A 21,579-nucleotide genomic window follows, 5' to 3' on the forward strand; every position below is an offset into this window, starting at 1 on the left:
GTTCCTCCTCCTCCGTCCCTCAGGGTCACACTAAGGGTCCGTTCCTGGTCAGCGCTCCGCTCTCCACCATCATCAACTGGGAGAGGGAGTTTGAGTTTTGGGCACCCGACTTCTATGTGCTGACGTACACGGGAGACAAGGACAGCCGAGCCATCATCAGAGAGAACGAGTTCTCCTTCGATGAAACGGCTATCAAAGGAGGGAAGAAGGCCTTCCGACTGAGGGTGAGGAGGGGAGAGGAGAGCGATAATTCAATTCTGTCGTTTTTTATTTTCAGTGGAATCGTATTGTATTTATAGGATCATATCATGTCATTGTTTTTTTTTTAAATGATTAATATTTCCCGGCAAAAATGTAACTCAAAACTAACAGAATTAGTTGTTTTTTCATCATGTGAAGAATTTGACCTGATGTTATGCTGAGTAACATTGAATCATAATCTGTTAATATTGGAAAAATATTGTTATTGATATTATGATATGTATTGTTTCTAACCCCTGAGGGGACATGGAGAATAAAACAAGATTCTTTTGACCTCTTTCAATGTATTTGCCAAATTTAACCACAATAATATAATTAAAAAATATATATAATTATTATTAAAATATAATATTATATTATTATAATAATTGTTTATTAACAAATAACATCCTTAACTTCCTGCAGAGAGAGGCTCCTATCAAATTCCACGTGCTGCTGACCTCCTATGAGTTGGTGACCATCGACCAGACGGCGCTCAAGTCCATCGACTGGGCCTGTCTGGTGGTGGACGAGGCTCACCGCCTCAAGAACAACCAGTCCAAGGTACTGTTGCTACCGTGTGTGTGTGTGTGTGTGTGTGTGTGTCAACGGTAATATAAATCCTATTATATAATTTATAGGACTGTCCTCGACCAAAGAAATTCTTAGTCGACTAACACTCATACGATTTTGTGGACTAATCACTTAGTTTATTTAATGGACAGATCTGTGAAACTGAGTTTCTTCACAAAGAATCACACAAAAGCACCACTTTAAATCTTGTTTACCAGAGATGTGCTCATAATGACCGATTAGTCGACTAATTGACTAGGAGGGGGGCAGCCCTTATAATTTAATATATAACATTATATAACTTAAATTAAGTTTTTAAAGAATTATGGGACATTTCACAGTTGAAAAATAAACTCATCAGCACTCTCTGGTGGACAAACTATGTAATGGTGACACTCTTTCTAAATTAACTACAGTTTCTTTAATTAACACATTTTTGGCATTTTTTCTGCTACAAATTCTTACTACTTAAATTCAATTTACCTTATTATAGCAAAAACATAAATCTATAAATCAATTCATATATTTTAAACAATAGTATGTGTGCTCATGCAGATATTTGTACAATTACAATGATAATGACAGCCACAACAACAATTAATTAATGCATTATTTGACAAACACATTATAGTTATATGTTTTGTTTTATTTGTCTGGCGTTACATCCAATGAGGAAATTAATAATATTGTTAAGTAAGGGATGCGTTGCGACCAGCGATGATAAGAAATCAATAATTTGACACAAAAACGGTCCGCCAGAATCCGACAACAGAACTGCCTATAGCAACAGTCTGTTATACATAGCAACAGTCTGCAATAAAGAAATAACAGACCGTAGATGGCCGTGATTGACCAATCAGAATGGAGTATTCAACAAAGCCGTGTAATAAACATGTATAAGATAACTGCAGATGTATGATGGAGCGTTTCCTTGTCTTTGCAGTTTTTCAGGCGTCTGAACGACTATAAGATCGAACACAAGCTGCTGCTGACGGGAACTCCTCTACAGAACAACCTGGAGGAGCTGTTTCACCTGCTCAACTTCCTCACGCCCAACCGCTTCAAGTAGGACTTCTCACACACAAGAATGTTTGTTTCTGGACATAATAATAAATACTGTATGTATTTTTCTATAGAATACCAGATATCATTCTTTACCTTTTCAGTTGATGGAGTCAGATAATAATCATAATGATTTGAACCAAGAACTCAGTATCACCGGTGTTACCCGTCCTTCACCCAGTCCATCTCTCCGTACAGCAACCTTGACGGCTTCCTGGAAGAGTTTGCCGACATCTCCAAGGAGGACCAGATCAAGAAGCTCCACGACCTGCTGGGGCCTCACATGCTGCGGCGGCTGAAGGCCGACGTCTTCAAGAACATGCCCGCCAAGACCGAGCTGATCGTCAGAGTGGAGCTGAGCCCGATGCAGAAGTACGACACACGAGGGGGTTCAGGGGGAAATGTGGCTACACGCTGGTGATCCACATTTCCCTGTAGCTACATCACTGACCACTTACATTACATTTTCTTAATGGTTCTCTTATTTGAACACCTCTTCAATGACTTTATTTCAATGTGTGTCTGATTTATTATAGGGCCTGCTTCATGTTGAAATAGTGGCTGAAATACTGTTGCAATTGTCAAAACCTAAACATTTAAAATAACTTTTTTCTCATCAAATTTATCCACGTTTTAAACCAGATATCCTGACATGTTTTTACCTGCAAATAACATAAACCAGGGTTAATTAGCTGTGATTGTTTGCATTTTGTAAAGCTTGGCGCTGCTGGGGAAGCGAAACATTTTCTATGAAAGTATTGCAAAACATTAGAAATGGATAATATTATTAATGTAATGGAAGTTACCAAGCTCCACACTGAAAATGGCATAGATACATAAAATGTAATTTAGTTAATCAATCAAAAAGCATCTATTTGCTACTGATTAATGTGGTTTAAAGGGATCCATAGCAATTTTTATAGTGATATTTTGCAGTGAAAATCCACTATATGTAACATTGAAACAGAAAATGAGCAGCTCTTGAGAATATATTCATTAAAAATTGAACGATGGAAGGTGGATGTTATCTTAGTCTTTGTGTTATACATAATTTACTTTGAATATGTACGACACTGCGTACATGTTATCATGTCATCCTTTGTCTCAATGTCTTTAAATACAGGAAATACTACAAGCTGATTCTGACCAAGAACTTTGAGGCTCTGAACTCGAAAGGTGGAGGAAACCAGGTCTCCCTGCTCAACATCATGATGGACCTAAAGAAGTGCTGCAACCACCCCTACCTCTTCCCCGTCGCCTCCATGGTGAGAACACACACACACACACACACACACACCTGTCCTTGACAATAATATAACCCGTCTATAGCCAAACATAATAGAAGAAAACGTATTAAAGTCCTCCATTGTTTGTTTGTATTTCACTTCTTTTTAAGCAATTTTCTTTGATTTACTCCTAAATTGCAAAACAGTGACACCTTGTGGTGATGTTTAGTAGTGCTTCTGTATCATTTTTGTACTATTAAGATATAGCATATGACTGTGTGTAACCTTTTAAGTGCGTTTTTTTTATTTAAATTAATTTTACTATTATTATTATTATTTTATTATTATTTTTGAAATTTTATTTATTTTTCTTATGTTGTGTAGTATTTCCTTTTATCCTTTTTTGTTTTTCTTTATTATTATTATTATTATTATTATTATTATTATTATTATTATTATTATTATTATTTCTTACTTTCTTGTCTACCTTGGTTATATGTCTCGATGGTGGCTCACATCTTGGAAAAACAATACATACATTTTTTTAAAGCTGTAGCATATGGTTAAAAATGACAGTTGGGATGCAGACAGTCATTTGTTCCTCATGGTGGTTTGTGTGTGTTTTTAGGAAGCCCAAAAAACTCCCAACGGTGCTTACGAGGGGTCGGCCCTCACTAAGGCCTCTGGGAAACTGACGCTTATGCAGAAGATGCTGAGGAAACTGAAAGAACAGGGGCACCGAGTACTGGTCTTCTCACAGGTATGGACTCACACATACAGTATGTATACACACACACACACACACACGCCAGATGGACACCTCCCAACAGATGTTAAATTAGTCCCATGGCGCCTCCAGACGGCTCAGCAGCAGACTGATTCCAGCTGTGCGTGGGTAAAAATGAAAACACACCTGACCAGCTTTCTCTCTCTTTTTCTCCTCCATATATAGATGACTAAGATGCTGGATTTACTAGAGGATTTCTTGGACCATGAAGGTTACAAGTATGAAAGAATTGATGGAAGCGTCACAGGAGCGCTGAGACAAGAGGCCATCGACCGCTTCAATGGTGAGATACTGGATGATGTGCTCTCATGCTGGATTTTTGATCATTACACACAACACAACACTGTTGAGTAGTTCCCTAAATTGACAGAAATAATCTATTTTATTAACAAGAAAACAATGTTAAAAAGTTACCAGACTTTATTGACGACCGCCATGCTCAGTACAAGCTTCGTCTGAACAGCAGAACTTCCTGTTTCTTCACAATAAGAGTTCCCACTTCCAACTAATACAGTTTAATGTCAGGGACAGCTAGCTAAATAAAACAGAAATCCCAAAGAAATCTGATGATGAGGTATCATAATCAAATGCTGTAGCAACACTGCTTTGCTGTTTGCTCTCTGGGCTTCTTTTAGACTTCCAAGCTGGATTTTTTTTATGATAATCAAAGTTTGATTTTGTACATCGGCCAAACTAACATTAGTTACAAAGGCTGATAAGCACTGGGTCGCATGCTGAGTTCGTTTTCATGTGTAACTTGGCCGTATCACTAAGCAGTTGTTGGCATTATACGGGCTATTATTCATTCTGTATGAATAATAGCCTTAGGATGAGTGCTGAGGGAAAAATGGAGAATACTGCACACTGGAATAAAGTCAAGTCAGTTTTATTTATACAGCATTATATCACAAATCATAAATTTGCCTCAGGGGGGTTTTACAATCTGTACAGCATACGGTAACCTCTGTCCTTTGACCCTCGCTTCGGAGAAGGAAAAACTCCCCCCAAAAAAAACTTTAACGGGGAAAAAATGTAAGAAAAGTTCCTAAAACTTTACTGGACTCAAATGTTTCAATATCGGGTAAATGAGAGAGGTATATACTGTATAGGCACGAAATCAGTTGTAAAGGCGCAACGACGATTTCAAGCGGTGCGCCATGCCAAGGGTAGCGCTTCCGCCTAGTTGGGTGGCACGCTCATCGAGCTTTGTCCGCTTGGCATTTAGCCTCGCTATATTTGCAGGATTTTGTTCAGCACTGTGTCCGCCATTTTCGTAGCTTCCTCTTGGATGCGTTCTTACGATCTGGCACTTGGTCGCTACGTTTTTATAGAGGTTGACGCTCAGAAACGTCCCAAACACAGCAAAATTAGAAAATACAGTTAGAGGGCAGGGTCTCGTAGTGGGTTCTTAAGTGATGATTGAGAGGGATTATTTTTGTACGAGTCTATACATTGTTTTTTAGGAAAACCCTACAATGAAACAAGTGATACAACAAATATACAACAAAATACGACCCTCCAGATCCAGTAAATAACATAAAAATAAAAAAACAAAACATGGAAAGGTTTACAAAAAATGTCAAATTGAAAACCGTATTATTAATAATAATAAACTTTATTAGTATAGCACCTTTCATACAAGAAATGCAGCCCAAAGTACTTTATACATAAAACTTGAACTTGATAAAATAAGATAGAAATAAGATGAAATAGAATACATAGAATACATAATATAGGATGGAAAATAAAACCCACTTAATGATAATAATAAAATCAGTCCACTCTGTTCTTTTTTACCACCATAAAGATAACATGGCATCAATAGGATCCTGTCATTGAAGAGAAATGATTAATATTCCTGTCTGTCTCTCTGCCTGCAGCTCCTGGTGCTTGTCAGTTTTGTTTCTTGCTCTCCACCAGAGCGGGAGGTTTAGGCATCAACTTGGCCACAGCAGACACCGTCGTCATCTTCGACTCTGACTGGAACCCTCACAATGACATTCAGGTACGATAGGCCGCTAGCTGCCGAGTAAGGGAACGATTCAGTACTACATAAACTTCATGTTTCAGTTCTGTACCTCTCTGCGCAGGCGTTCAGTCGAGCCCACCGAATCGGTCAGGCCAACAAGGTGATGATCTACCGCTTTGTGACGCGAGCCAGCGTGGAGGAGCGCATCACGCAGGTGGCCAAGAGGAAGATGATGCTGACCCACCTGGTGGTCCGGCCAGGCCTGGGATCCAAAGCCGGCTCCATGAGTAAACAGGAACTGGACGACATCCTCAAGTTTGGAACAGAAGAGCTCTTCAAGGATGAATTAGAACGTGAGTTTTTGTTTTTTTTCGACTCCACAGGAATATTTTGTCACCTGAAATTAAGATTTTCAGTCAAATGTTATAATGTGGGAATTTGGATTTGAAATGTTTGGGTCAAAGTTGGAGTGGGAACAGGGAAGAGTTGGCAGGCTTCTTCTACTGAATGAGATTATTTTTGGCTTATTTTGGTTTTATTGACGATATAATTGGTTAACAAGAAAAAACGGCAAATCCTTACCACGTTTTATCTCCACGTGTGGCAGGTATGAAGAAAAGTTCGGGGGATAGAGTTGAGGACGAGGGCAGCGTGATCCACTACGACAGCGTTGCCATCGAGAGGCTGTTGGACCGAAGCCAAGACGCCACAGACGACCCTGACGTCCAGAACATGAACGAGTACCTCAGCTCCTTTAAAGTGGCCCAGTACATGGTCCGAGAGGAGGACAAGGTGAGAGGGAAGAGGACAGGATGCGACAAAGAATATGACAGATTTTATCTTTAAAAGGACCTTTCTAGACGTTTCCGAGTTATATTTTTAAAATGTTCCATATCCGTGCACCTAATGACAAGCTTTCCCAAGTTTTATTATAATTACTTATTTGATTAACCTCTTGAGACCAACTTTACTGTCTTTCAGAGGCTGTAGCAGGTTTAGTTTTAGAGCTAGTGAAGATACAGACACTAGATAGAAACTAGAAAACCTAAGGAATCCATTGGTAACATTCATGTCATGTTGTCAAATGACCTATGGGGACCTCTAGGATAATCACAGCCTCATGAAACTTTACAACCACAAACTAGAGACCTAGAGCATTCAGAGGATGGATGGCTTTCCTAGGTAGATTGACAATAAGGGGGTTTCTGAGCAGTTTCCAGAACAGAAGTGCTCGTCATCCAATCGCCGAAAAAAATGCAATTCTTGCAGAAATCTCAAAATGTCAAAAGTTTTTGACACCAAATCACAGCTTGACTTTTTCTGTGGCGTTCCTCAAAGTTTTTGTATCTTAATGTGATATTTTGGATTTTTATTGATCATTTTTATCAATTCTTGAGTGGTAGAAAATGGTTAAATTTAGCACCAAATCTGTGTAACAAATGGTATCAACCCAAAAATGTTGACATAACAGAGCATGGGATTGGCCATCATATACTTCCACCATAATGATCTCAGCCCTTATACTCTTTTACAATTTATTTAAATTAATAAATTCATGTTTATTTCTGATTCCTGATTATAACAATTTGACACAGTGCTGAGCTGCATCTCATATTAATCTTCAGGTTCCCAGCTTTCAGATGATGTACACCACGTCTATGTGACATCTACTGTTGACCTGCTATCTCCCCCTAAAGACACCCTGTACCCCCCTGTCTCAGAGGGTTAATCATCTGACACAAAATTACTGAAAAAATCTACTTTCATAATCGGTTAATCGCGCAAAAAAAAATTCTTGAAACAAAAAGGACAATAATTCAGATGTGATGATTTGCTGCTTTTCTTTGTCTTATGTGATACTGAACAGAATGTGTTTAGGACAAAACAGGCAATTTGAAGATGTTACCTTGGGGTTTTGGGAAATTGTGATGGTAATTTATTTAAAAATCAAATGTTGCAAGGTCGACCGCAGTCCGTCTACTTGCTACCTGCAGGGCTCTCTGTGGAAATGCCTTTTTCTTATTGCTTTCCCTGCACTGTGCACTCTGAAGAGTCTGCATGCATCTGTTTCCTTTTCTGACGCTGCAGGTCGAGGAGATCGAGCGGGAGATCATCAAACAGGAGGAGAACGTGGATCCGGATTACTGGGAGAAACTCTTGCGGCACCACTACGAGCAGCAACAAGAGGACCTGGCAAGCAAGCTGGGTAAAGGGAAGAGGAACCGCAAGCCTGTCAACTACAACGATGCCGCACAGGAAGATCAAGGTAGGGACCGGGTTTGGACCCCGGTACCTGTAAGTTGTTTTATACCAAACCCTGGATTTAAAAATAAATCCTCTTTCACACGATCCTAAAAATGATTGCTAGCATGATAGTGTTTATTACATTTCTTCTATCCTAATCTTGTGATCTTAGTAGAAATAGTAGGATTCTAAATGATCTTGTGTTTGAGTTATTGCTTGCACAGTGGAAGTGAATGGGCCTGGCCTATTGACAGACCACCATGTGCTGTTTCAGAGTGGCATGCTGACATTTCAGATAACCAGTCCGAGTATTCAGTGGGCTCCGAGGAGGAGGACGAGGACTTTGACGATCGGCCAGAAGGTAAGGGAGATAAAATAAAAAGAGACATCAAACCGAGCAGTGCTGCTCGTGAACAATGACAGATGTCTGTTGGAACACACACACAGTTTCAGGTCTGTGTTGAATTATTACAAGTTGAGATTGATTTAGTTGTAACAGTTGTCTGGCAGAGTCGGACACGTTAGATTGCCAAAAAATGCAAACCGCCATCCACCTCCTCCCCCTGAACTTCAGAGTTGAGGAAAAAGCTCAAAGCTTTTCAGAAGACTCTTGGTTGATATACTGGTTAAATACAAACTGTAAATTTCAAGAAAAGTCTGCAAAAATCCTCCTCCCCTTTACATCTTGTATTCCTCCGTGTGTTTTTACCATCATTTCTGTTGCTTCCTGTTAACCTGCAGGTCGAAGGCAGTCACGCCGCCAGTTGAGGAACGAGAAGGATAAACCTCTGCCTCCTCTTCTGGCCAGAGTGGGAGGCAACCTTGAGGTTTGTACAACTCTCTGGAACCAGCTCCGCTTTCATTTTGTGCGTTTTTTTTATTGGGATATTACTGGAATCTGTGTTTTAAATTGAACTTGCACTCTTAGATATTTTTCTAACAATCTTAAATCAGAGATGGCAGCGAGGCTGTTACATCTCCATCTGTACCTTCCAAGCTCATTTATCATCCTGATAATGGTGGACGTGATCATAATGGCCTGCATTGTCCAAGCGAGGATTCAAAGTTTATTTTAGCGTTATTAGGCAGTCAGACCTATTTCAAAGAAGGCCTTGGGAAGTTTGAGAAATACACGGATGTCTGCAGGAAAATTAAGCTTTCTCATCCTGCCATTTTCATTTAAAGTCTTCCAGAATAATAAGAATACATTTTCCCACTGCCATGGAAAAATATACTGTAAAACAGTGTTTCCCAACCTGGGATCCGGGCCTCCCTTAGGGGGGCGCCAAAGATCACAGGGGGTGCGCCAGGATTTGTCTGCTCCGAGGTTGTCAATTTAGATTTGCACATGTATAACTAATATCGTAATAACACACTTCCTGGATAATTTTTACAAAAGTCTTTTTTACTACTTAGTAGGCCACATTGTGTTTAAACTAGGGCTGTTAATTGATTAGAATATTTAATCATGATTAATCGCACGATTGTCCATGATGAATGGCAAATTAATCACACATTTTTTTATCTGTTCAAAATGTACCTTAAAGGGAGATTTGTCAAGTTTTTAATACTCTTATCAACATGAGAGTGGGTAAATATGCTTGCTTTATGCAAATTTATGTATATATTTATTATTGGAAATCAATTAACAACACAAAACAATGATAAATATTGTCCAGAAACCCTCACAGGTACTGCATTTAGAATAAAAATAATAGGCAACAACAGCTGTCAGTGTGTCAGTGTGCTGACTTGACTATGACTTGCCCCCAAAACTGCATGTGATTATCATAAAGTGGGCATGTCTGTAAAGGGGAGACTCGTGGGTACCTATAGAACCCATTTTCATTCACATATCTGGAGGTCAGAGATCAAGGGACCCCTTTGAAAATGGCAATGACAGTTTTTTCTTGCCACAATTTAGCAGAACTTTGTAGCGTTATTTAACCTCCTTCGCGACAAGTTAGTATGACATGATTGGTACCAATGGATTCCTTAGGTTCTAGTTTCATATGAACAACCTCCAAAAGATAACGCGTTATTATCGCCTTAATTTTGACAGCTCCAATTTAAACCCAGTATTTCTACACATTTGAGGAAACAGTCATTCCAAACATTTCCAATACCTCCAGAGCGTTGTTAAGTCCAAAAGTTAACATTTATTGACAAAAGATAAATGTTATCATTTCCAAAATTCACGACATGTTTTTATCTAACAAATTATTCTGCTTCAATCCATATTTGTTGGTGTTTAGCCTTTCAAAAATTCCCACCCGCGGCACACAGAGGGAGGCACTGACAAGTTATATTCATTAAAGAAGTTGATTTATTAAAAAAAGACTAACTTGTTTAATACACTGAATCACTCTACTCAAATTGAGGATTTAGTTTATTGGATTTGTAATTTTTTTAGGGTGATGACGTCAGAAAATATGGGGGTGTCTTAGATACAAGTAGTGGGGGCTTCAACGAAAATAAGTTGGGAATCACTGCTGTAAAACATACTGTATCTTCGATAGGTGCTGGGATTCAACACACGCCAGAGAAAGGCTTTCCTGAACGCGGTGATGCGCTGGGGGATGCCGTCTCAGGACGCTTTCTCCTCTCAGTGGCTGGTCAGAGACCTCAGGGGCAAGACTGAGAAAGAATTCAAGTAAGGAAAAAAACGCAATTGATTGAAATTGTTCAGATGTAATTTTTCTCCATTTCTATCCATCCTTTAACCATTTATTTCTTCTTCTTCTTCTTCACTGCCAGAGCTTATGTGTCTCTCTTTATGCGTCACTTATGCGAGCCGGTGGCTGACGGGGCGGAGACGTTCGCAGACGGCGTGCCGAGGGAGGGCCTGTGTCGGCAGCCGGTCCTCACCCGCATTGGCGTCATGTCTCTCGTCAAAAAGAAGGTCAGACCAATGCTGTTCGCCCTACTATGTCAAGACAAATGTGATGAATGAAGCAAGCTATGACACTTAAAGTTGAAATCCTTTTCAGTCCTGGTTCGATTTGCAAAAGTGTGGTTTTAATACTACAGCAAACTCCTTGAGCAGCTAGCGACAAACGCTGAAATAGGCCGTTTTGTAGATACATTTTTGATGAACAGTTGCTGTCAGTGCTAACCTCAGTGACAAATACATTGCGTTTCTTGTGATTGCTTCACAATAAAAGCCACCCTGGTTAACTTTAGCAGTAACTTCTGATATGATATTGGGTGGAAATCAACATTAAAAAATCTATATAAAACAGTAATGCTAAATTATATACATGCATCATATCCTGTGAATCCCTCAGCGTTGGGAAAGTTACTTTCAAATCGATCCGTCGGAGACAACAATAAGTGATATCATCGCCTCGTCCAAGAGTTACGTGTCCACAGAGGCGTTTTTGGACATGAGGGATTGCCTCGCTTCCCAGCATTGGACGCTTGATGGGCTGCCACTCGGCAACTGATTAAATTAACGCTTTCACTCGTGGGCTGCTGCTCCCAGCTTTCAAATTGGAACGGCGCGTTTGGAAATTCTCTCTTATATATGAAAATAGTTCACTGAAATGTGTTTCTGAAAACATTTTAGGTGAGAAATAAGCCACACAGTTGCTGAATCTGTCTTCATTTTAGATCGACAACGGTTGGTTTAAAAGTTACTCGGGAGTTTCCAGAGGCAGTGAATTGCGCCGGACGCACCTGATTTGCATAAAGTAGCATAGACCTCAACTTTATGCAAATGAGGAACGGTCAACGTGACGGTCCGTCTCTAATAAACAAATGAAACCACTTAATTTTGGGTGGTAACGCGTTACTTGACATAGTAAATGTAATAATATGACTGAAATCCTATTAGTAATGCCTTATATGACTTTGTGACTGGTAAAAGTATATTATATTACTGTAACGCGTTACTTCCCAACGCTGGAATCCCTCATGTGTAGGTAGGCAATTAGAATCCAGTACGGGAATGGCGGACTCCGCCACTAACAACGAACACTGCTATATAGAGAGATAAGTACTGAATGTAAAAGCATTGAATTGCTATTGCTGAAATACATAAATAGTACCAAATCAGGGTTTTATTTTAGGGAAATTGTATGTATTATGCCTTTAATTGGGCGCCTCCGTATCAGCAGGGTGTCTACAGGCCCATGTGAAGTAGTGAGATGTCTTTAATTCAACAAACTACAAAGGAAATAAAGTCTTTAAGTCGTAAATTAAATGTCTGTCAGTGTTTTTCTAGTGAAGAAATCAACCGTGACATCTTGATAAATGTTCTGATTACCCTGCACTTTCAATCTGCCAGTTTATTTGAATTTATCCAAACATCTACGATCCAGTTTTCAATCCAACTTGTTAAAACTTGCTGACATCCTGATCTGCTATCTATGCCAGGGGGAATGTATGATATCCTGCCAGGCGAGCAGGGCATGTGGGTGGTGAGTTGAAATAAGGTGGTATTAGATAAAATGAGCGAGTGCCAAGCTCTGAGTGTTTTGTGTCCAGATCCAGGAGTTTGAGCACATCAACGGGCGGTGGAGTCTCCCAGAGCTCAAACCTGAGGTCATCATAGACAAATCGTCCTCCAGGGCCTCCTCTCCAGCCGTGAAGACCACCACGCCCACCTCCGAGGCCAGCTATAACAACACACCTTGCACCTCCAAGCCAGGTAACCAAACATAATCACATTTACCACATCCAGCAGGGGGCACTCCATGTAAAGGGCACCAGATAGAGTTGAATCTAACCTGCGGTAATGTGTTTATGTGCAGCGACCCCTGCTCCATCAGACAAGCTGGAAAAGAATGGAAAAGAGGGAGAGAAGGAGGAAGAGAAAGAGGAAGGAGAGGCCCCGTCTGACAAAGAGAAAGTGAAGGAGAAAGAGAAGGATGAGGGGAAAGAGGTGGACAGCAACAGGACTGCTGACCCTGAAGAGGTGGGACACTGACTATATTGACATGCACACTAATATTCCCCTATTATTTTGACACACACAGCATATTCCTTTTGGATTTTCTTAATTAGGCCTTGTGCGGAATGATGCATTTTCCAATTAAGACATGTGGGATGTGCCGATATTATTCAGGTTTTAGGAGCATTCTTTGGGGATGTTTACAGCGCTTTCAGAATAAGCGTCTCGATATGGGTTTTTACAGCAGTTTGCAACACACAGCCTCTTGCCTGTTTACGGTCAGCTCTGTGCGTTGTACACAAACCAACTAACCGACAGTTTGCAGAGATACATGCCCAAAAGAAAAGCCCACATTTCTGGTCGGATGCAGAATCACTATGGAGGACGGAACCTGCCAAAATAAAAAATAAATAGATAAATGACTCAATAAATAAATAAATAAATAGATATGTCATTAAATGAACAAAAAATAATATTAAAAATAAAACAATACGGCATAAACTGATATTTCTGTTTTAATTTACTTCTTTCTTTGTATTAATTCACTTGTTTATTTACTTTTCTGTATAATTTTTATAAATTTTTAAATGTATTGATTTATTTTTGCATTTATTTTTTATTTAATTATTTTTGCATTTATTTATTATTTATTTATTTATTTATTTTGCATTTTGGCAGGTTCCTTCCTCCTATAAATCACACTTACTTCTAAACATTATGAAAGACTTGGATATCAACAGGTTTTTGGATATGCGCCGACCTTTTCAAGAAGGTGGTTGAAGGAATGAAAGAGGGAGGATGTGTTTGCACAATCGAACAAGTCCACCACCGATTACGTTAATCGGAGTATGCACAGCTGCATGTAAACGGGACTATTAGTGGAATATTCATTTTCATAAGCCATGTAAACAGCTTAGTAGGATCATTGTCTTTTTCAAAATAAGGGCCAAAAAACAGAATATTTTCAGCTGAAAACATCTACATTCGGTGGTTTTCAGAGGCCAGTTACAGTGTGTTCGTCATCACCTAATTAATGCATTTTCTTTATATTTTCATGTAGATTTCTGTTCATATAGATTTTTGTTTTTCCAAAACTCTGGTCCATATTATGAAATCTCAATTTTGCAGTTGTAGTTACATCTTATGTAAGATGTACAGTATTCTTTAATAAGAGCTTTATGCCTCATTTTAAGTCACATTCCAGTGCTGCCAGTTTTTTCTGCATGCGTTTAAATACAAATCCCACAGACTTTACATTACTTTCAACAATTTTCCAATGCATACCATCGTTTTTTGTATGTTTTTTCTTCCCTCCAGTCAGCCACTGGTTTCTGTTCACTTTCATACAGCTTGAAAATCAAAAACGTACATTGTTATTTTGTGGCAAAGAGTGCAGACTTCAAATTATCCATGCTTTCAGTGGAATTATGGCGGCTTTTTCATATCATGTGAAAATCGATGGAAACTGCCTGCAAGGTAGAAAAACACAAACAATACCACCACAGCATGCTCTGGAAAATGTTAAATATATGAAATGAATAGCAGAAAGGCTACAACACACAAGGACACTGATGTGGTCTGTTTAATAAACTACGAATAGAATAAGCTGTCAACTTAATGAACTGAATAAATTGCTGATTAGTAATGATTAAATTCAGTTTTTTCAGTCCTGTAAAAGCTGATTAAAAGCTGACATTTGAACCACACAACAACAAAATCGACTAACTCGGTGAGTGATAGCACGTTGTGCTACTTTCCACAGCTTTCCTCTTCGACAAAAGACACATCAGAAAATGCGTCCCCTAGTCCAAAAAACGAAGACAAAGGGGACAGCGACCTGAAAGAGGAGGAGAAGAAGGAAACAACTGACACTCCTGCTGCCGCAACGGAGGAGAAAAAAGTACAAGAGGAGAGTAAAGAAGAGACGAAACAAGACACGGAGGTCAAAGAAGAGACATCAGGTAAAAACAAAAACACAGGAAAGTTTGACGAAATCCGACGTGTACAAACAGACGAAGCAGGTTTGTGTGGAGCAATGTTGCATGACACAACTAACTTTTTTTTTTCCTGCAAAAGAAGAAAAGGCAGCGGAGGAGAAGGAAAAAGATAAAGAAAAGCAGGAAGAGACGCCGACAGCAACTGAAACGGCAGATGTTAAGGATAAGACCGAGGTGTCTGACGTGAAGAAAGGTATGCTTCACCGTCTGTGATGGTGTGCTGCCATAAATACACAAGCATGATCTTTTTGGCTAAATGATAGCTTTGCCGTCTCTCTCGATAACAGAGGAAGTCAAAGGTGAAAAGGACGCTGGGAAAGAGGTCAGAGCACCAAAAGAGGATGCGCCCAAGGGTAATGGGAGGCCTCCCATTGAGCGACCTCGCTTTATGTTCAACATCGCAGATGGCGGCTTCACCGGTCAGTACTGGTTCACCTGCAGTGGTTGTGGAATAGATTAAACTGACCTACAGTATGTGTTAGTGTACAGTTGTACTAATGCATTGTAGGATTCTATGTAGGGCACTTGGGTAACTTTATCTGATTTCTTTATTCATCTCTTTCAACAACTTTAACCATCTGCGTTTACTTCTTCAACGGGGAAACTGAAGCTGCTATCTATGCTGTCTTCAAAGCCACCAGACTCCTTTGACAGAAGCAGTAATTTTACCTTGTAGAACACAGGAGTTGCTGGTCTGCCGCCTCGATCGGTTAGTGTGTTTTGTTATTTTGTGACTTTGGTGTTTCAAAGGGTTAGATCGGATTCAGCAAAGCCACACACACATAACACAAACAAACTAACCGACCGAGTCAGCGGTAGACCAGCAACTACCGTGTTCTAAGAGGTAAAATGACTGTTTTTGTCAATGGAGTCTGGTGGCTTTGAAGAGAGCATAAATGGATACAACTGCTTCAGTTCCCCATCGGAAAGGGCTCTCTGACAGCAAGGTAAAGCGGTTGAAACATTCCAACCTCAAGGTTGCCTTCTACTGTAGGTAATACACTGACTATGGATAAGTAGCTCATACAACCCCTCGTCATAAGATCCAAACTATCCCTTTAAGTGGTCAACTAGTTATCAGCAGGATAATCAAAAATACTTTTTTCTTGCACAAACATCTTCAGGAACAGGTTCATCTGAATAAACTCAGGACAAAACAATGTAAGTATCCCTCAAAATTGCTTTTTTTCCCCCGGGCACTTATATTATATTATTAACTGCCGAGTTGGATATATCGGAGCTTTAAAAAAAATGTTTCTAGTCACTTTGACTTGGATGCAGGGCTGCACAATTATCAAATATTATCGCAATCATGATTTTGGCTTCCCACAATTAAAGTAACACGATCGACTGTGATTTTGACGTTTAAATTGCTCCGCTCATAGAAAACTCTGCTGCATATCAAATCAAGAGCTTCCTAAACTAACAGCCAGCCACTAGGGGGCGATCAACATGTTTTAGCTTCACTTTTGGGGAGCCGTCATGTCGCTGCACAGCTTCAGCGTGTGAAAATCTTTCCTAAATGTTTGGGGTTGCAGTCCAGAGTAGAAGAGTTATATACTGTATATTACTCGTCAAAACAAAAAATGCACTAAATTCAGGTGAATAAGAACCTTATTTTAAGTCTTATTTTTATGCAACGATTTGTACATTAGCGGGAATGTAGCACAACATGGAAGTGAAGGCAGTCTGTTTATTTAAATGTGAAAGTGCAATAAAAATACTTTGTCTCTAAAATCAGAGAATAATCGTGATCTCAATATTGATCAAAATAATCCTGATTATCATTCTGGCCGTAATCATACAGCCCTACTTGGTGGTTGACAAGAACGCTATTTAAAAGTCAGAAACTGGTAATTATGGTAACTCAGATATGACATGAATGCGATGATAGCCTTTTGCTAAAGTAGAAGTGATTACACCTGGGAAGTGTGTTTCGTTTTCAGGCGTTGATGCTTGTTTTGAGGTGTGGTCAGACCTTCCTCAGGTGTCAGGATCTTCAACAGAAGAAGTTCAAGACAGATCAAAACAATGTCAGCTTATAAAGATTCTAGTTGCAAAATCTAAATAGTGCAATTATATTTTTCTACTTCAATATTTTAAGCAAGAACTGTATCCCTGTTCGTTAGATATACAAGGACACTGAATGCATTATTCAAAACATAAATGTAATGAAGCTTAGACACTTCCAAGATCAGTTTTTTCTTAAATAACTATCCATGAAAGATGAGGAGAGAAAGGTGAGAAGGTGAAAATAACTTATCCAAACAAGTGGCTAAGCAGTCTAAACAACATAAAGCTCACAAGTAAAAAAAAACAAACATTCCTCTTGCTTTCCAGAGCTTCTGTACGAAAGCCAAAATGATCCCTACCTTGATCACAAACCCAGAAAAGCTCTTTGTGCCGTGGAAACACCTGCAGCCTTTCAGCTGGCTAAGCACTTTCTCTGAGACGCACCTCATTCTTGGCTTGTGTTGGCTTCACCCCGCAGAGCTGCACACTCTCTGGCAGAACGAGGAGCGGGCTGCCATCTCCTCGGGGAAGATGAATGAGATCTGGCACCGCCGACACGACTTCTGGCTGCTGGCGGGAATCGTGATGTATCCTTGACGGCAGTTGCCCGAGCGATGACCCCGGTGTGTTTATTTTTCTATAAGCAGGCAGAAGCCCAGCGTAATAAGTCAACAAACCAGCCAGTGCTCGGTAAACAGCAAACTGTGTCTGCTGGAAGCCAATGTAGTGGGTCATTTAGTTCATGTTGTTCCCTCTATTATGGTAATTAAGGCCATGTAGCGTTCACAGAAAACTCTGTTTTCATTATTCTGCAATCTAATCACGAGGCCTCGTTAGACTGGAATAAAAGGGGAGAAATGATTTGTGCTGCCTGAAACCTATTTTGTGCTCAAATAACTGAGTTTGGATATTAAGAAGATGAAAAATGAAATGAATCACCCTCACAAATCAATTTTCAGCTTAAAGGAACATTTGCTTTCTCTCTGTGGGTCAGATCGATACCACTCTCATGCCTGTTGCTTCTCTTGGCATAAAGACTGGAGGCAAACAGCTGGCCCGTCTCTGTCCAAAGTTCAGAATAGCACACCAAGGATACATAGTGTCTTTTTCACATTTTTGTTTGTGAACATATTAAAGGCAATAGACAAATTCCCCCCTCCCCCCCCTTAGCGTCTCCAAGTGGTAATATTATTGCCGCTGCTTTTGCAAAGACAACCGGAACGCTTTCCTTTTCCCTCTACTAGCGACAAATATAGTGACTTATTCAGACCATCAGAGAAAAAGCAAGAAATATATTCAAATATATTATATTGCAATTCATTCCCATGCATGCTGCTCAGAGTAATCGCAGCCCACAGCTCTTCTGCCAACAGCACGGGGTCTCTCCCTCTCCTCGCTGCAACCACTAAGCTTTATGCAAATGAATGCGCGACTAATAGCGACTTTTGGAGCTTGTGCTAGTTACCGTCATTTGAAAAGAGTTGACAACACCTCACGACACACTGAATTGTGTTTTCCACGACTTTGTGTCATAAATCTAGCCTTCATTTTCCAGGGACTTATTGACATGGTGGTAGGGATGTCACGGTGAGGACATTTTTCCATCTGTTAATAAACTTTTACAAGAAAAGATGACACTCAATATATGCAGAGCGCTAACTTTGATCTTTAACGTTGGCTTGCTGTGTGTCTGGCCTCTCCAGTCCAGCTTTCACTGTGAGGCTACAGGTTTCCACCCGGTGCTAATGCGCTGCGCACATCGGCTGTGATCACTCTGTCCTCCGCATGGAGATTACCTACCTTAACGTTATGGTTGCCTAGTAGCATTGGGTTTAAATCTGAAATATTGCCAAATAGGCACTTTTGCTTTTTTACTTTGACACAAAATCCTCCGCCATCATCTTGTCTGTCAACTCTCTCTTGTCCCGACTGTGTGAAATCTGACTCCTGCTACTCTGAGCTGAGACTATCACTTTCAGTTTGTAGCGTCCCTTGTCCGACTATGTATTGATTACACAGCGCTGATACGTGAAAATGAACTAAAAGGTTTTTATTTCTAAAGGTCATTAATTAATCCATACAAAAACAGAAATGTAAAATGGCTTTATAGATGCTGGTAGGCATTTTTTTAAGTTTGGACAGAGCCAGGCTAGCTGTTTCCCCTTCTTCTTTATGCTTATCATCTCCTGGCTCCAGCTCTATAGTCATGAGAGCAGTAACGATCTTCTCATCTAAATGTCGAACTCCTTTAATTCTTAGGTACTTCCTAACTTTTCCATTGCAACAATAATCTGAAAACCTTTCCTGTTTAGCTTCACTGTTACTTTTACCACCCAGTGCTGCTTCCCACTGTCTCTTACCCAAAGTGTTACGGGACCCTTGACCCCTTTGCCAGTCACGGCTACGCCCGGTGGCAGGACATCCAGAATGACCCCCAGTTCGCCATCGTCAATGAGCCTTTCAAATCGCAGGCGAATAAAGGCAACTTCCTGGAGATGAAGAACAAGTTCCTGGCTCGACGTTTCAAGGTAAGACAAGACGTAGCTACAGCTTTACCTTGACTGTCAGCAGTGGAGACACACAAGGCACGGCAACTTTATTTATAGAGCACCTTTTAGCAACAAGGCCGTGGTCTTCAACATTGCCGATTGAAGCTGAGCGCAGACTTTTAATTGTTCCTCCTTGGCTCCAAAAACAACTCATACCTCAGTTTTGTCTTTGTTCTTCTGGCACATCCAATCGGTGATTTGTTAAATGCATTTACTCAGTGCTTGTGTTGGACCATAGTCCCCCCGGTGGTATGGTTATGTAAAGTTGTGTTTCCTCTGGTAATTATGGTACGGTATTTTGTTGTTTTCCATAATCTGAGCCAGTGGAAGCATGTAGATGTTAAACAGAAGAGGCCCCAGAATGGAGCCTTGAGGAACTCCGCAAGGCGTATTTGTTTGCACAGGTTAACTTACCTATGGATACAAAGTAGTCCCTGTCCTTTAAGTGTGATTCAAACCAGCTTATTGCTGTACCAGGAAGTCCCGCCCATTTTTCCAGTCGGTCTAGTAATGTGTTGTGGTCGACCGTGTCGTGGTCGACCGTGTCGAATGCAGCACTGGGATCCAGTAATACCAAGACAAAAGAGCTTCTACCACTGTCTGTGTCTAAGTGGATGTTATTGAAGACCTTAACAAGAGCAGTCTCATTGCTGTTGTGTGGTCGAAAACCTGACTGGAAGACATCAACACAGTGGTTTAGTGCCAAGAAATGGTTGAAAAACAGCCTTTTCAATGACTTTACTTGAAAATGGGTTTGATATGAGCCCATAATTGTTCATTAGTGACACATCCAGATTGTTCATTTTTAAGAGTGGGAAGACAACTGAGAGAAGAGACGTATTTAAAATTTGTAGAAGATCTGAGGCCATGCAGTTCGAAGCATTTTTGAAAAAGCCTGGCAGCAGGAAGAGGAGGATTTCAGATGTTGAATAACATCCTCCAGGTTTTATATGGTTGATGGGATCAAGTTGTGTCATGGTATTTGACTTGATTTTAAGTGGACACAGGGACAACACATATCCTGTCCCTGATATGGAGGCACTTACTGCTTGTCTGATTTTCTGAATTCTTGTCAGTGAAGAAGGAGGAAATTCATTGCAGGCCTGGTGGATAGAAGTTCAGAGGCTATAGACACTGGAGGGTTTGTTAGTCTGTTGACAGTAGTAAACAAGGCACGTGATTTTTCAGTTCAAAATTATAAATACAAAGTCTCTCGTTATAGATGTCATAATGAACCTGGAGATCAGTTTTTCCCCACCTGCGCTCTGCATTAGATTTGTTTGTCACTTTTATTTTGTAATGACAAAATAATAACGCAATGATATTTCTCTGGTAACTGAGAAATATAAACATGTTTCTCTACAAAATAATGAAAAAAATCATTTAACAAAATAATAGTTCTCGAAAATTCAAACAAGAACTTTACCAAAATTAAATCTTAAAGTCTTAAACTGTCAAACATTTTGATTTAAAGGTGCAGTGTGTAGGATTTAGTGACATCTAGCATTCTTTTCGGCAGATTTATAAAGCTGTACGAACGCGTGGTTCTGTTTTTAAATCTCACTGTGTATCCCTCTGGAACCGGGCGCATGTGCACGAGCCTCATTTCCACTCCCACAGTTCGCCATGAATGGATGTAGAAACGGCCTTAAAAAAAATCTGTTTGTATATGGATACTTGTGCCCGCTAATTGATCATCTGTACTGTACCTGTAAACCATCATCATGATGATATGTCAATCATTATTACACATTAGAAGGATGATCCGTGATTCATTCACAGTGCTCATATTGAAACAGACTTAACAAACGGCTTCACAAATGAAAAGATCATTAGCAGGGAAATAATGGCTCGAATGTGAATAAGATGACATTCATGATTCATAAATAATTCAAATTTAGTTCATATATTCACCTTTGAGTGACATTTTACAGAATGCAATGTAGACTGCAAAATCCGTGAAATTGGCAAACAACCTAAACACTATCTTTTAAGTGTCTCACTAATTTCTTAGTTTCAGGTGAT

The 21,579-nt window shown here is 39.9% G+C and overlaps 1 protein-coding gene across 5 annotated transcripts in view; it reads left to right on the plus strand.

Moving 5' to 3' along the window:
- Window positions 1–21,579, plus strand: part of chd3 (chromodomain helicase DNA binding protein 3) — a 52,284-nt gene that overhangs the window by 12,242 nt on the left and 18,463 nt on the right. For 2 of the 5 annotated variants that reach the window (XM_037759636.1, XM_037759639.1), the window contains exons 15-36: window positions 24–224; window positions 667–804; window positions 1,757–1,878; window positions 2,074–2,247; window positions 2,999–3,140; window positions 3,730–3,861; window positions 4,054–4,171; window positions 5,769–5,893; window positions 5,979–6,210; window positions 6,465–6,649; window positions 7,946–8,123; window positions 8,376–8,462; window positions 8,843–8,928; window positions 10,621–10,754; window positions 10,859–11,003; window positions 12,590–12,752; window positions 12,856–13,019; window positions 14,758–14,956; window positions 15,072–15,185; window positions 15,280–15,411; window positions 17,484–17,592; window positions 19,401–19,533. In XM_037759636.1, the coding sequence (XP_037615564.1) occupies window positions 24–224; window positions 667–804; window positions 1,757–1,878; window positions 2,074–2,247; window positions 2,999–3,140; window positions 3,730–3,861; window positions 4,054–4,171; window positions 5,769–5,893; window positions 5,979–6,210; window positions 6,465–6,649; window positions 7,946–8,123; window positions 8,376–8,462; window positions 8,843–8,928; window positions 10,621–10,754; window positions 10,859–11,003; window positions 12,590–12,752; window positions 12,856–13,019; window positions 14,758–14,956; window positions 15,072–15,185; window positions 15,280–15,411; window positions 17,484–17,592; window positions 19,401–19,533 (3,213 nt within the window). Of the gene's footprint in view, window positions 1–23; window positions 225–666; window positions 805–1,756; window positions 1,879–2,073; window positions 2,248–2,998; window positions 3,141–3,729; window positions 3,862–4,053; window positions 4,172–5,768; window positions 5,894–5,978; window positions 6,211–6,464; window positions 6,650–7,945; window positions 8,124–8,375; window positions 8,463–8,842; window positions 8,929–10,620; window positions 10,755–10,858; window positions 11,004–12,589; window positions 12,753–12,855; window positions 13,020–14,757; window positions 14,957–15,071; window positions 15,186–15,279; window positions 15,412–16,116; window positions 17,310–17,483; window positions 17,593–19,400; window positions 19,534–21,579 lie in introns of those variants that run through there. The other 3 variants (XM_037759637.1, XM_037759638.1, XM_037759640.1) reach the window with 3 other exon arrangements.

This window comes from Sebastes umbrosus, chromosome 22 (assembly GCF_015220745.1).
Source record: "Sebastes umbrosus isolate fSebUmb1 chromosome 22, fSebUmb1.pri, whole genome shotgun sequence".
Classification (NCBI taxonomy): domain Eukaryota; kingdom Metazoa; phylum Chordata; class Actinopteri; order Perciformes; family Sebastidae; genus Sebastes; species Sebastes umbrosus.